The sequence below is a fragment of the Herpailurus yagouaroundi genome, unplaced genomic scaffold (assembly GCF_014898765.1).
Source record: "Herpailurus yagouaroundi ecotype Mexico unplaced genomic scaffold, PumYag 308, whole genome shotgun sequence".
NCBI lineage: Eukaryota > Metazoa > Chordata > Mammalia > Carnivora > Felidae > Herpailurus > Herpailurus yagouaroundi.
Window position 1 is genome coordinate 2,763,600 of NW_024412525.1, and position 12,481 is coordinate 2,776,080.

Here is a 12,481-nt window from a genome sequence, read left to right on the forward strand (position 1 = left end):
GGGACTCTGTTTCCCTGTCTGTATCTGGGAAAGAAGAATGGGATGAGGGTGCTATCTAGAAGGATGGGGTTAGGAGGGAGCAACCCAGAGGACCTATGGGTAGCAGGAAAGGGTTTGGCCTGAAAATCAAGGTGTGCAGAGATGGTAGATGAGGTTGTCAAGAACCTGCCATGCAGCTGTTTAGTGCCAGGAGTCAGCAGCACCTACAGATGGATCCCGGCTACTGCCCAGCTTGCTCACTAGACTCTCGGGAGGGGAAAGGTGAGTAGAGAGGTCTCAGGAGGCAGGCCTCCTGGGACTCAGGAGTGGAGATGGTGGTTGGAGATAGCCCCCAGGCCACCTCACTGGGCCTTTCTCAGTCAGTTACCTTCTCTGGACTTGGAGCACATAGGGAACCGTGAGCCCCTGACCCTTGCTGCCAAGGAATGTCCTGCCCACCCAGACCAGGTGAAAGCTGGCTGAAGGCTGGAGCAGGTGCTGAAGCTGTCCCACCAACCCTCGACTTACCCTGCCAGCATGTCACACCATCACTCCCTAAAGTCACCAAGTAAGGTGGAATGCGAAATGCCCCTTTTTGGAGTAAGGGAGCAGGAGGCCACTGTGGCAGAAACTGACCTAAAGGCAGACCTGGAAGAAGCAGAGGTGGTGGGGAACCTGGGGCCTAAAGCCTGGGCCTGTTTCTACTACCTGGAACACCTGTGCCTAGAGCTGGAGCAGATGGCAAGACTCCAGCAGCTGTACTTGCAGGCGCAGAGGCCCCCAGGGAATCCTGAAGCGCAGGAGGAGAAGGAGCCAGGCTGGGCCCCTTCACCTCCACCTCTCCTGCCCCAGGCAAGTGAGATACACAGACTATTCAGCCACACACAGGAGACAGCTTTACCCCTAAAGGTAGGGGTGCCTAGTACCAATTCTCCCAGGCTGTTAGAGGCCCCAGCAGAACTAGCTCACATCTTTTTATCCTCCCAGGAACACAAGCAGGATCTCTCCCACTGGAACGAGGTCAGGGTCCTGCTAAACAGGATCCATTGGAGGAGTCTGAGTCATTTTGAGTCCCCTGCCCCTCCTGATGGCCCACCCCTAGGATTGAGTCAAAGTATGTTCCTAAAAGACCTCAATGCCAGCCCCTCCAGAAGACCTTTATGCCATCACTTGTGGTTAAGAAGCAACAAGCAAAAACCTTTGTGTATGCTGAGAACTCCTGGTGCAGGGATGTGACCCCACATGGAGGGGTGTGCATTGAAGTCTTCTTCCTCACCCTTTGCCCTGTTTTGCTGCTTTGGGGTACCGACAGGAAAAGCTGCTGATGCTCACCCTTCTCTCTGAAGAGGGGGCTGGATCTTTCTCCTCTGGGCAGCCTGGCAGAGGAACCCTGGTTCCCTGAGAGGCTCCAAGGTACGGCAGCCCCTGGGCCCCTTGCTGGTTGCCAGAAATCCCAGGCCTGGACAGCATGAACTAACTTACCCATTATGAGTCCATGGAGAGTATTTGGCGTGGAGATCTTCTGGGGCCTAGTGTTTTGCAGATGTATATTTAAGCAGAATGATATGTGTATCTCTATGAGTCTGTCACAGTTGTGAACTGGCTGGATCCAACCATCTTTTCTGAATCATACATTCAAAGAGTTGGTCTTCTGGGTGAGGTAACTGCAGAAGGCTGGAACTAACCTTCATTCCTCAGTGGGCAGTTTGTAAAAGTCTTGTTTTCCTCCTCATATCTCCGTGGACAGCCCCAGAACAGAGAATGGTACTATCTTGGGTGCCTCTGCATTGAGTCTTGCCTGTGGAAGATAGCCCCTGAAGACTGAACCTGGAATGGAAGGATCAGGGACAACATGGAGAATAGCAGAGTAAGCTTCAAGGTCTGTCTTCAACTGCTTTGGTCCATAATAGCCTTTACAATCAGACCTGAAACCAGAGACTCAGACTAGTTTTTAGATGTTGACAAAATCTGTTAAATTTTCGGAGCCATAGCTCCCTACTTAATCTCCCCAATGATTTAATACCTGCCTACCTACCTCACAGTCTTGTTATGAAGATAAAACAAGATTAAAGTGTAAAAAAAAATTTTTTTTTAAGTAACAAAGGACCAAAAACCCAGTAGAAAAATGGGAGGGGGATATGGACAGACAAACCCCCCGCCCCCCCCCCCCCAAAAAAAAGGACTCAAACATACAAATAAGGTTTATAGTGGTTAGAGAAATTAAACAAGAAATTAAACATTTCTTATCTGTCAGACTGGCAAAATAGTAACACATTCTGTTGGTGAGGCTGTAAAGAAACACTTTTTTTTTTTTTTTAATGTTTATTTATTTTTGAGACAGAGAGAGACAGAGCATGAACAGGGGAGGGTCAGAGAGAGGGAGACACAGAATCTGAAATAGGCCCCAGGCTATCAGCACAGAGCCTGACACGGGGCTCAAACGCACGGACCGTGAGCTCATGACCTGAGCCAAAGTCGGCTACTTAACCAACTGAGCCACCCAGGCGCCCCAAGAAACACTCTTAACATTACTAGTGGGAATGCAAATTGGTACAGTCCTTTTGGAGGAAAATTTGGCCATACCTAACCGCACTGTATATGCACTTACCTTTTGATCCAGCAGACCCACTTCTGGGGTTGAAGGTACACCTTCAACAATATAAAAATGCATATTGTTTACTGCAACATAGTTTATAAAAGCAGAATATTGGAAGCAATGTAACTGCCTTTATATACATTGATACATTATATACATTTATGAATAGGACAGTGGTTGATTCAATAGGTTGAATAAAATACATCTATACAATGGTATGTTATGCAGCTATAAATAAAAAGAATGAGGAATCTCTGAACTGATGTGGAATGATATCCAGAATATAATGTTAATTGAAAAAAAAAGTACAGGGGCGCCTGGGTGGCTCAGTAGGTTGAGTGTCTGACTTCAGCTCAGGTCATGATTTCACAGTTCTTGGGTTCGAGCCCCGTGTTGGGCTCTGTGCTGACAGTTCAGAGCCTGGAGCCTCTTTCAGATTCTGTGTCTCCCTCTCTCTGTCCCTCCCCTACTCGTTCTCTTTCTCAAAAATAAATATTAAAAATATTTTTTTAAAGAAAAAGTATAAAAGAATGTAATAAACAACTGTTCGTGTAAATAAGAGGACGTAAAAAAATACACCTGTATCTGCTCATTAATGCAAAAGAAATACAGGAGAGATAAACCAGAAGCTGATTGGTTACCTACATGGAGTGGGTTGAGGAAAGGTGGAAAGAAGTTAATAGGGATGTGGATGGAGCGACACTTCTTATAATACTCCTTTTTGTGTAGCTTTGATTGAGAATTGTAGAAGTATCCCTCAAATAAATAATTAAAATCAAACGGTAGAGGGGGCCCAAAATGGAAGTAGTAACAAATGAACATGACCGTATTACAAATGAATAACCTAAGTATCATTGGGTGTTGGGAGAGAAAAGAATCCAAGTAACTTTGGAAAATAGTGTGTGGTTCGACTGCATATTGTAAGATTAAAGTCAAAAAGAACTATTCACAAAAACTGTACTCCAGTTAATACATCTGTTTTTCACAAGAGTATGAGTTAATAGTTGTAATTAGTTTATGTGTATACTAAGATTGAAATGAATAGGTAAACTTATTTTAGAAAATGAGAGCCAGAGAAAAAATTACATCAGGAAAAGAGGAGAAGTAGAATGAACCTTTGTATTGACATGGCATTGGATCTGCGGTGTCAGTAGATGGATGGGTGGATGGATGGATGGATGGATGGCAGATGGATGGGTGGATGTGTAGGTATATGTTAGTATACATACATAGATTTCCTCGTGGTGTTCTCTGAGAAGGCCTAGGAGCAGTGACACCCCAGTAGCACTGAGCACACCTAGCATCCAGATCTTGGTTTCTAAATAGCATTCCCCACTAAAATAAGCACCAGGGCTTACGCAGGGAAAATACAAGATAAGCCTAGAATATCTTGTGATATCAGAACAAAAGGCAGTGCTGTAAAAAGGATGGGAGTGTAGAGAAGTATACAGGGCCCAAATGAAAGGAGTGCCAGCGGCCTAAGTAGAATGATCTGGGCAGCAAAATAATGATAGTACTGGCTTAAAACTATAGAATAAAATAAATAACATGAGTCCACACTGGTGTAAAGAAATAATTGGATAAAGAAAGGAGAAGGGACAGTTCCTCATTAGAAAAGAATTACAGTTAATAAGAGTAAAGAAAATAAATACAAAAGCACCATTAGGCAAACAACACGGTGATAATGTTTGCCAATAGGATCCACAGATGGATACTAAAATCAGTGTGTGAAAGTATAAGAAGAAACAAGATTTTATCATAATCTCAAAGTATCTCTCCCGAGATTTTTATCATTAAAAGGGAAAAACAGTACCTTTACAGTAGAGAAACCCAGTAGACTGCACATTATCAACTTAGTGATCATGGTTAACATTTCCAGTAACTTTTCAGCATTATGTATTCCCTGATAGGATATTCTGAGGACACAGCATCACTTCTCTGATATTTTTGTCTAAAATGAATAACCTCAGCCTAATCATGAGGAAACTTGGGTCAATCACACATTGAGACACATTCTACAAAGTAACTGATCATTACTCATTGGAAGTGTTCTGGTCATAAAAGACAATAAGAGAATGTCATGCATTAGAGGAAACTGAAGAGACCTGACAGCCAAATACAACATGGGATCTTGGATTGGATCATGAAACAGAAAAAGGACAATAAGGGAAAAAAACTGGTGAAATTCCAGTCAAGTCTGTAGTTCAGTTAATAGTATTATACCCATGTTAGTTTTTGGTTTTGATCATTGAACCACAGTTGTGTACGTTGTTAATATCAGAGGAACGTGAGTAAAGGGTATCCATGAACTCTATGTACTGTTTGTCAGCTTTTCTTTAAGTCTAAAAATGATTTCAAAATAAAACATTTAAAAAATACATAGACATAGATCATTTTCAGTAGCTTTTAACCTGTGTACTTGGATAAGCCTTGAACATGAAACACTGCATGGGTGACTTTTTCTTGGTATTAAGCTTTTCTTTTGCATAAATATCCTTTGGATGGCTATTTCAGTGAAACCCAATTGTGATAGTTAGAATTCACCATGGAAAGTAACTTTAGTTACAGAGATAGGAAAGCCAAACAGTGTACTCACTATGAGCAATAAAAGCAATACCAGCACAATTTATTATTTTAATTATAGAATTTTTGTTTTTTTATTAAAAGAACTTCTAAGATCTATTCTCTTACCTTAGCAACTTTAAAATATATAATACAGTATTATTAGCCATAGCTGACATGCTGTACGTTACTTCCCAACTTTTTTTTTTTTTTTTTTTTTAATATTCCTTTTTGAGACAGAGAGAGACTGAGCATGAGCAGGGGAGGGGCAGAAAGAGAGGAAGACACAGAATCTTAAGTAGGCTCCAGGCTCTGAGCTGTTAGCACAGAGCCCGTCGCGGGGTTCAAACCCACAAACTGCGAGATCATGACCTGAGCCGAAGTCGGACGCCCAACAGACTGAGCCACCCAGGTGCCCTGCAGATCAGTACTTTTTCTTCTGCAGCTTCTTCACTTCTCTTAGCCTTGATAAAATTTAAGAGAGTTAGGGCCTTGCTCTGGATTAGTCTTTGGCTTAAGGGAATGTTGTGGCTGGTTTGATCTGTCCAGGCCTCTAAAACTTTCTCCATATCTGTAATAAGATTGTTTCACTTTCTTACCATTTGAGTGTTCACTGGAGTAGCACTTTTGCTTTCATTAAATACTTTTTCTTTGTATTCACAGCTTAGCTGACACAAGAGGCCTAGCTTTCAGCCTCTCGGCTTTTGACATGCCTTCCTCACCAAGCTTTTTCTAAAGTGTGAGACATGCACCTCTTCCTTTCACTTGAACCCTTAGAGGTTATTTCATGGTTTAATTTGGTCTAATTTCAATATTGTTGTGTCTGGTGGAATAGGGAGGCCCAAAGAGAGGGAGAGGGAAGGGGAAATGGCCAGTTAGTAGGGCCATCATAACACAGCATTTTTCAATTAAGTTCACCATCTTATATGGACACTTTGTGTTGCCTCAAAACAATTACGGTAGTAACGTCAAAGATCACTGATCACCATAACAAATATAATAATGGAGGGACGCCTGGGTGGTTCAGCCGGTTGAGCGTCTGACTCCTGCTCAGGTCATGATCTCACTGCTTGTGAGTTCGAGCCCTGCGTTGGGCTCTGTGCTGACAGCTCAGAGCCTGGAGCCTGCTTCAGATTCTGTCTCCACCTGTCTGCCCCTCCCCTGATCGTTCTCTCTCTCTTTCTCTTTCTCTCTCTCTCTCAAATATAAAATAAAACATAAAAAAATTTATATATATATATATATTATAAAAAATGGAAAAGTTTAAAGTATTGAGAGAATACCAAAATGTGACATAGAGACACAAAGTGAGCAAATACTGTTGAAAAAATGTTGATAAACTTGCTCTACACAGGGTTGCCCCAGACCTTCGATTCATAAAAAAAAACTCAGTATCTACAAAGTGCAGTAAAGCAAGGTGCAATAAACAAGGTATGCCTGTAGTCTCACTTAATTTATTTTTGCTTTTGTTGCCTTTGCTCTTGGTGTCAGATAGGTCAGATACAGAAGGTCATCGCTAAAACTGATGTCAGGAAACTTAACGCCTATGTTTTCTTCTAGAAGTTTTATGGTTTCTGGTCTTACATTCAAGTCTTTAATTAACTTTGAATTAATCAAATAGTAAACTAATTAATTTTGAATTTGTTTTTGTGTATGGTGTAAGAGAGTGGTCCAGTTTCATTCTTTTGCATGTGGCCGTCCAGTTTTCCCAGTATCATTTATTCTTTTTTTAATTTTTTTTTTAAGCTTATTTATTTTTGAGAGAGAGACAGAGACAGAGCATGAGCTGAGCAGGGGCAGAGAGAGAGGGAGACACATAATCTGAAGCAGGCTCCAGGCTCTGAGCTGTCAGCACAGAGCCCGACGCGGGGCTAGAACCCACGAACCATGAGATCATGACCTGAGCTGAAGTCCAGTGCTTAACTGACTGAGTCACCCAGGCTCCCCCCAGCATCATTTATTGAAGAGACTGTCCTTTTCCCTTGGATAGTCTTGCCTCCTTTGTCCTAAATTAATTAACCATAGGTTTATTTCTGGGCTCTGTTCTGTTCCACTGATCTATGTGCCTTTATGCCAGTACCATAGTTTTGATTACTATAGCTTTGTAAATTAATTTTAAATCAGGGAGCCATGATGCTTCCAGCTTTGTTCGTGCTCAAGATTGCTTTGGCTCTTTGGGGTTTCTCATGGTTCCACACAAATTTTAGGATTGTTCTATTTCTGTGAAAAACGCCATTGGAATTTTTATAGGGATTGCCACAATAACTGATTTTTAAAGTTTTTACTATGTGCCATGTGTTGTTCTCACAGGATTGCTTGGTAACTTGATACCATTATCTTTATTTTGCAGATGGGGAAACTGGGGTTTAGAAAAGATAAGTAACTTTTCTAAGCTTAGACACAGTGGCTTCAGGATTTGAGCCTAAACTTGCCTAACCTGTGTTCTTAGCCTCTTCAGCTCCCTGCAAATAGGAATGATGCACCTGTCGTAACTGGTGCACCTACCACAACTGAACACCTCTGAAAAATTACCATTCAGTCTCTAGAACAGTGCTGTCCAGTAGGAATATAATGGGAGTCACAGGTGAAATTTTAAATTTTCTAAAAGTTATATTGGGAAGGTAAAAAGAAAAAGGTAAAATTAAGTTTTAAAACTATTCATTTAACCTAAGGTGTGCAAAGTATCTCAATTTGTAATCCGTATAAGCATTACTTAAAATATTTTACATTATTTTGTTTTCATACTAAGTTTGCAGTGTGACATTACACTCGCAGCACATGTCAATTCTCACTAGCCACATCTCAGGTATTCAGTAGTCACTCGTAAGTGATGGCTATCATGTTGGATAGCACAGCCCTAGACTGTGAGATGTGAAAATTATGGTGCCCTCTTGGTCTTACATTCTTCTTCCTCATTTGACAAGTATAAATTAGATCTAATTTAAAAAAAAAAATTGTGGTAAAATACACCTAATATTTACCATTTTAACATCTTTAAGTGTACACAGTCCAATGGTATTTAATATACTCACGTTGTTGCACAACTGTCACCACCAATTCTATTCATCTTGTAAAACGGACAGTCTGTAAACCCATTCAGTAACTCCTCATTTTCCCCTCCCCCAGCCCCTGGCAACTTCTGTTAAACTTTCTGTCTTTAGGATTTTGACTACTCTAAGTAGCTCGTATCAAAATGGAATCATATAGGGGCGCCTGGGTGGCGCAGTCGGTTAAGCGTCCGACTTCAGCCAGGTCACGATCTCGCGGTCCGTGAGTTCGAGCCCCGCGTCGGGCTCTGGGCTGATGGCTCAGAGCCTGGAGCCTGTTTCTGATTCTGTGTCTCCCTCTCTCTCTCTCTGCCCCTCCCCTGTTCATGCTCTGTCTCTCTCTGTCCCAAAAATAAATAAACGTTGAAAAAAAAAAATTTAAAAAAAAAAAACAAAATGGAATCATATAGTATTTGTCTTTTTGTGACTAATGTATTTTATTTAGCATAATGTCCTCAAGATTCACCTATTTTAGCAGTTGTTGTATCATTGCAGAATTTCCTTCCTCTTGAAAGCTGAATATTCCCTTGTACATATATATACTGCGTTTTATTTGCTCATCTCTGGATAGACACTTGGTTGCTTCTATCTTTTAGCTGTTGTGAACAATGGTACTATGAACATGGATATGCAAATCTCTCTTCAAGACCCTGCTTTCAGTTCTTTTGGTTATATACCCAGAGATGGAATTTGCTAGATCTTATGGTGATTCTATTTCTGATTTTTTGAGGAACCACTGTATTATTCTGCACAGCAGCTATGCCGTTTTACATTCCCACCAGTCATGTGTAAGCATTCCAATTTCTCCACACCCTCCCCAGTACTTGTTTTCTGTTGTTTTGGTAGTAGCTATCCTAATGAGTGTGTGGTGGCATCTTGAAGTTTTGATTTGCATTTCCCTAGTGATTAATGATGTTGAGTGTCTTTTCAGGTGTCTGTTGGCCATTATATATCTTCTTCGGAGAAATACCCATTTGAGTCTTCTGCTCATTTTTGAATTGGGTTGTTTGTTTTGTTGTTGTTGAATTTCAGTTCTCTGTGTTTGGGATATTAATCCCTTACCAGATAAATGCTTTTTTTTAGAAAATTTTTTTCTTGTTAAGTAAACTTTACCCCGTCGTGGTGCTTGAACTCACGACCCCAAGATCAGGAGTTGCATGCTCTACTGACTGAGCCAGTCAGGTACCCCCCCGCCCCCACTTTTTAGACAAATGATTTATAAATAGTTTTTTCCATCCTGTGGGTTGCCTTTTCACTGTATGGAAGTATTTTTTGATGCACAAAATTTTTGACTTTTTATGAAGTCTGATTTTATTTTTTCTTCTTTCTGTGCCTTTGGTATCATATCCAGGAAATCATTGCCAAATCTAAGGTTATGAAGCTTTGTCCAGTGTTTGCTTCTGAGATTTTAAGTGTTTTAAGTCTTATATTTATTCCCCTGATTCATTTTGAGTTAATTTTTGTGTATAGTATTTGATAAGGGTCCAGCTTAATTTACTTGCATATGGATATTCAATTTTCCCAACATTTGTTGAAAGCTGCCTTTTTCCCACTGAATGTGGCATCTTTGTCAAAAAACATTTGACCATGTATGTGAGGGTTTATTTTCTGGGCTCTCTATTCTTTTCATTGCTATATATTATCTGACTTTATGCCAGTACCACATTATTTTGATTACTGTAGATTTGTAGTAAGTTTTGAAATCAGAAAGTGTGAGTCCTCCAGGTTTGGTCTCTTTTTCTTTTTTTGGTCAAGATTGTCTTGGCTACTTGAGGTAGTCCCTTGAGATTCTGTATGAATTTTAGGATTTCTGTTTCTGGAAAAACCATCATTGAGATTTTAATATGGATTCCATTGAAGCATTGAAGGATCTGAATTTTAGTGTGGGAGTAAGCATTGTTTTTAGTCTCTCAATATGCATTTCTTTATTTTATTTTTTATTTTTAGTAGCTCTTTTAAGGTAAAGTGTGGCATACATGGAGATGCACATCTCTCAATATGCATTTCAGGTTTACTGCTTACATTGCTTATTGGAAACTGTTCACGTAAAACAACAGTTATATTTTTAAGACTAAACCTGTTAAAGCCAGATTTTCTTATACTTAATCATCTCTTATCTAGTAGCGGATATCTGAACAACTCCTGAAATCTCACTTTTTAATTTTTCTTTGGGGTTAGATAGTCCTGGTTTTCAATTAGATACTATATTCATTGGTCTAAGAGGAAGATGTTGCCATCTTGGAAGATGCTATGCAGAGATTGGAAGAAGTGAGAGGGCTGGAACTATTCGTTGTAGGCAGCCATGTCCTACAGCCTAGCCTGTTTGTTTCTCCTACTTAGAAGAATCAATCTTAGCAGTTATCACCACTTTTAGAAGCAATGAATCAGTCCCCTTTCTGAAATCTTTCTTGTTGGCATCAGAGTTAAAGCTCAGTAAGTTGCTATGGCTTTCCTGGGTGTTTTTAGACTCAAAATAAAATTTTCTCTTTCAGAATTTGGTGTTCACCTGGCAGAGCTGACCGTAGATCCCCAGGGAGCACTGGCAATCCGTCAGGTAAGTCCAGACTGATTGACCCAATTTGTAAGTAATTTCCCTTTTACTTGGTAATAAAACTTTCTTATTGGAAAGAGAAAGAATAAGGCCAATTTACAAATAACCTAGGATTTTGTACCAGATTTAGATATACTTCAAATGAATGTATTAGGCCGCCTGTATGTATATGATTTGTATATATGAAGAAAGTCTTTTTCTTGTTGTACTACTTGGCTTATTCTCTTCGCAGCTGGCATCAGTCATTTTGAAGCAATATGTGGAAACTCACTGGTGTGCCCAGTCAGAGAAGTTTAGGCCTCCTGAAACTACAGAAAGGGTAAGGAGAGTTACTTGATTAGTCCACCTGTAAGGAGTGAGAGGGCCATCTTAAGAGATTGAGCTGTCACCAATCTTTGACAACATGGGGCAATCAAAAGGCAGAAAAGGAGATTGATTGGTAGCTGGCATTATCGGCAACATACTGTAGGTAAGAGACCTGAGTATCAGGCTGACCTGTGTTCACATTGCAGTTCTGCCTTTTACTAGCCATGAGAATATTGGAAGAGTATTTTAACCTCTAAGCTTCAATTTCCTAAATATCTAAAATTAGAATTAGAAATCCAACTTCAAAGAGTTGTTTGAGGATTAAATGAACCAATGGTTCTACTTAGTACAGCACTATGCAACCATTCTGGGCCCCCAAGAAACTCTGAGGTACAAGGTCTAGGGTAGCACTGCCCATTGAAACTCTGTAGCTATGAAGATATTCTGTATCTGTGTTGTCTAGTACAGTAGCTACTGGCTACGTAGGGTGTTGAGCACTTAAAATGTGACTGCTGCAACTCAGGAAGTGATTTTTTTTATTGCATTTCATTTTCGTTTAAATTTAAAGGGCCACGTGTAGCTGGTGGCTAACGTAATGGACCGCATAAGTTTAGAGATAATAGATGAACTCTCCAAATGAACAATTTGTCAAGTTTGTGTATTGGAATTTTTGATAGATATGCGATACCTCGTGTGCGTTGCTTTTTCAACACGTAAACTGGATGGGACTCTACCAGTCACTTATAACCTGGTCTAATGACAGGTGGGCTTTTCTCCTCTGCAGGCAAAAATTGTTATCCGGGAGCTATTGCCCAATGGGTTGAGAGAATCAATAAGTAAGGTGCGCTCCAGTGTGGCCTATGCGGTGTCAGCCATTGCCCACTGGGACTGGCCCGAAGCCTGGCCCCAGCTCTTCAACCTGCTCATGGAGATGTTGGTGAGCGGAGATTTAAATGCAGTCCATGGAGCCATGCGAGTGCTGACAGGTATTAGAAGCTATTCCCTGGTATTGGTACTTGGATCCCAAGAACACTTACAAGAGGTTACGTGACAGAATGGCTCTGACCAGTAAGAACTGAAATTTATAGCTCTACTTGATGCTCCTCCTCCCTCCTAGTTTTTATCCCCATGTCTATCTATCCTCCTGCTCCCTTGACTCTTTCCAGGGAATCACGTGGTTTACTATTTCTACTACTATGAAACCTTAGCCCTTGAGGATAGAGTAATAGCATAGTAGTTGAGGATTCAGATTTCAGTTCATATTCTGGTTTTACCTTGACCCAAGTTACTTAGTCTCCTGAGAGTCAGTTTTCTTGTATATAAAATGAAGATAATAACAGTGTTTACCTCACACGGTCTTTTGGTAAGTTTAAATGAGCTAATAAATCCACATAAAGTGTTTCGTGTAATAACTGACTTGGGGGGCACCTGGGTGGCTCA

At 40.6% G+C, this 12,481-nt stretch overlaps 1 protein-coding gene and 1 pseudogene across 1 annotated transcript in view; both read left to right on the forward strand.

Annotated features, from left to right (window-relative positions):
• Window positions 1-12,481, forward strand: part of IPO9 (importin 9) — a 58,332-nt gene that overhangs the window by 9,356 nt on the left and 36,495 nt on the right. Inside the window, exons 2-4 of the mRNA XM_040462259.1 lie at window positions 10,677-10,738; window positions 10,968-11,054; window positions 11,826-12,027. Of these exons, the coding sequence (XP_040318193.1) occupies window positions 10,677-10,738; window positions 10,968-11,054; window positions 11,826-12,027 (351 nt within the window). The remainder of the gene's footprint in view (window positions 1-10,676; window positions 10,739-10,967; window positions 11,055-11,825; window positions 12,028-12,481) is intronic.
• Window positions 96-11,055, forward strand: LOC121021718 (uncharacterized protein C8orf58-like; annotated as a pseudogene).